The 1,865-nt window shown below is 36.6% G+C and overlaps 1 protein-coding gene across 1 annotated transcript in view; it reads right to left on the reverse strand.

Annotated features, from left to right (window-relative positions):
* LOC107628344 (cysteine-rich repeat secretory protein 3-like) overlaps positions 1 to 1,197 on the reverse strand; it is a 2,500-nt gene extending 1,303 nt beyond the window's left edge. Inside the window, exon 1 of the mRNA XM_016331063.2 lies at positions 111 to 1,197. Coding sequence (XP_016186549.1) covers positions 111 to 873 — 763 coding nt within the window. The 5' untranslated portion in view covers positions 874 to 1,197. The remainder of the gene's footprint in view (positions 1 to 110) is intronic.

Below are 1,865 nucleotides of genomic sequence, written 5' to 3' on the forward strand. Positions count from 1 at the left end.
GTTAGAATCGAAATTAATATTTAGTCTAGATATCCGGGATTAAAAGAGTCATTTAGCCGTTGTTATTATTAGAAATAATTATATGATCTGTGATGGCATTGATTAGTTACCTGAAGAAGATGAACCATATGAGAAAGATGATCCTCCTCTAGGAACCCCACTTGGGTAATACCTATAACTAATGAAGCACTTGTGCAAGAACACTTGTCCAGAAATGGCGTTTCCACACTCACCTTCAGCTTTCTGCACAGCACTCTTCACACACGCACCACAATCCGAGTCACCAACATCACCCTCACACTGCCCCATCACATACACATTCTCGTAGCTCGTAGCATAAAATCCATGCCCCCCAACCACCCCATTCTCTATAAACGAGAACGCGGTTCCCCTCCGTTCTCCGAACCCTGTTCCGGCAGCCGTTGTTCCGCCGCAAGTCTTGTACAGCATCTGCATCCCCGAGATTTCTGAGAACCCCGAAACCTCGTACGACATGTAACAGCCGAAGAGTTGGATTCTTGCGGCGGTGGTTTTGCCGCAAAGCTTGTCGGAGAGGACGGGTAGGCGGCTGACGCAGTTGTAGCAGTCGCGGCCGGTGAGGTCACCCCTGCATTGGAAGAGGCCGGTGATTGAGCCGGAAGTGGCCTTGTAGAACTTGGTTCTTGTGGATTGGGACACCAGTGTTCCAAAGAGTGCTGAGAGTGATTGGGAATACGAACCGTTTGGATCTGTGAATGTGTCCTTTGAGCAGCCCTTGTAGACGATGGTGGAGTAATCTGAAGAAGCAGCAGAATCTGCAAAGTGGTTTGGGTTAAGATTTGTGAGGAGAATCAACAACAGAGGAAGAATCATGGGCTTTCTAGCAAAACCCATGTGTCTACTTTCTTTCGGTTTCTTTTTTTTTTCTTTGAGGATTAAAACATGGCAATTTGGTGGGGAAGCTCTTTAAATCAGAGAGGATTTTGATTAAGGGTTTTGGGTTCAGTGTTGATGATACCTGATACCTGAGAACGTATTTTGGGAGATTTTAGGGATTCACTTTTCTTTGGATAGAGGCCTTAATGGCTGAGTGCTTGTGAACATGTCATGAGTCCGTTGCATCTACCATCTCTCTTTCTCTTACCCTTTTCGCCACAGAGCCGTCAAAATGATTCACTGGTTAAGTGGTTATTCATAAAAAAAAAATAAAGGTTAGGGGCCACATTTATTTTTGCCAACACTTTATTTTTATACTATTAGAATTTAGTATAAAAATATTTTTATTAATAAAATATTGATAAAAATAATAAATTATATTGATCATGTATAATAGTGCGAGTCATCAAGTAAAAACAAGATTTGACTCAATTTAAATAATGTATGAGTTAAAAAAGATTTAAATTAGAATGTGTTTGGCAAACGCAATAGACAAAAGAAAAGCGTATTTAAATTTTTTGAAAGTTTTATGTTTATGTTTGATAATTTTTATCATCTGAATACAGAAATGATTATACCTCTAAACGCATGTTCAGATGAAGCTAAAATTTTTAACTTCTACGTTTACGTTTATGGTGGCTGATTATCGTTGAAAAATTAGGTAAAAAATTTATTTAGTTTTTACTAACTGTATCTTTCATTTTCTTCTATAAAAAGGATATGGGTAACAATTACTTTCAAAGTAATTCTTTGTAATTCTTCTTAGATCTTCATAGTTTTTCGTTCCAATTTTTTTATCAAAATCATTGAGATTTGTTTCAATCATTAGAAAAGTGAATATTTTAATTTTTTTATTATTTTTAATATTCTCTTTCATAATTGTAATTTTTGTAAACTATATTTTAGTGTAATTTTTTTATAATATAGATTATGATCTCATTAAAAAAGAT

This window comes from Arachis ipaensis, chromosome B02 (assembly GCF_000816755.2).
Source record: "Arachis ipaensis cultivar K30076 chromosome B02, Araip1.1, whole genome shotgun sequence".
NCBI lineage: Eukaryota > Viridiplantae > Streptophyta > Magnoliopsida > Fabales > Fabaceae > Arachis > Arachis ipaensis.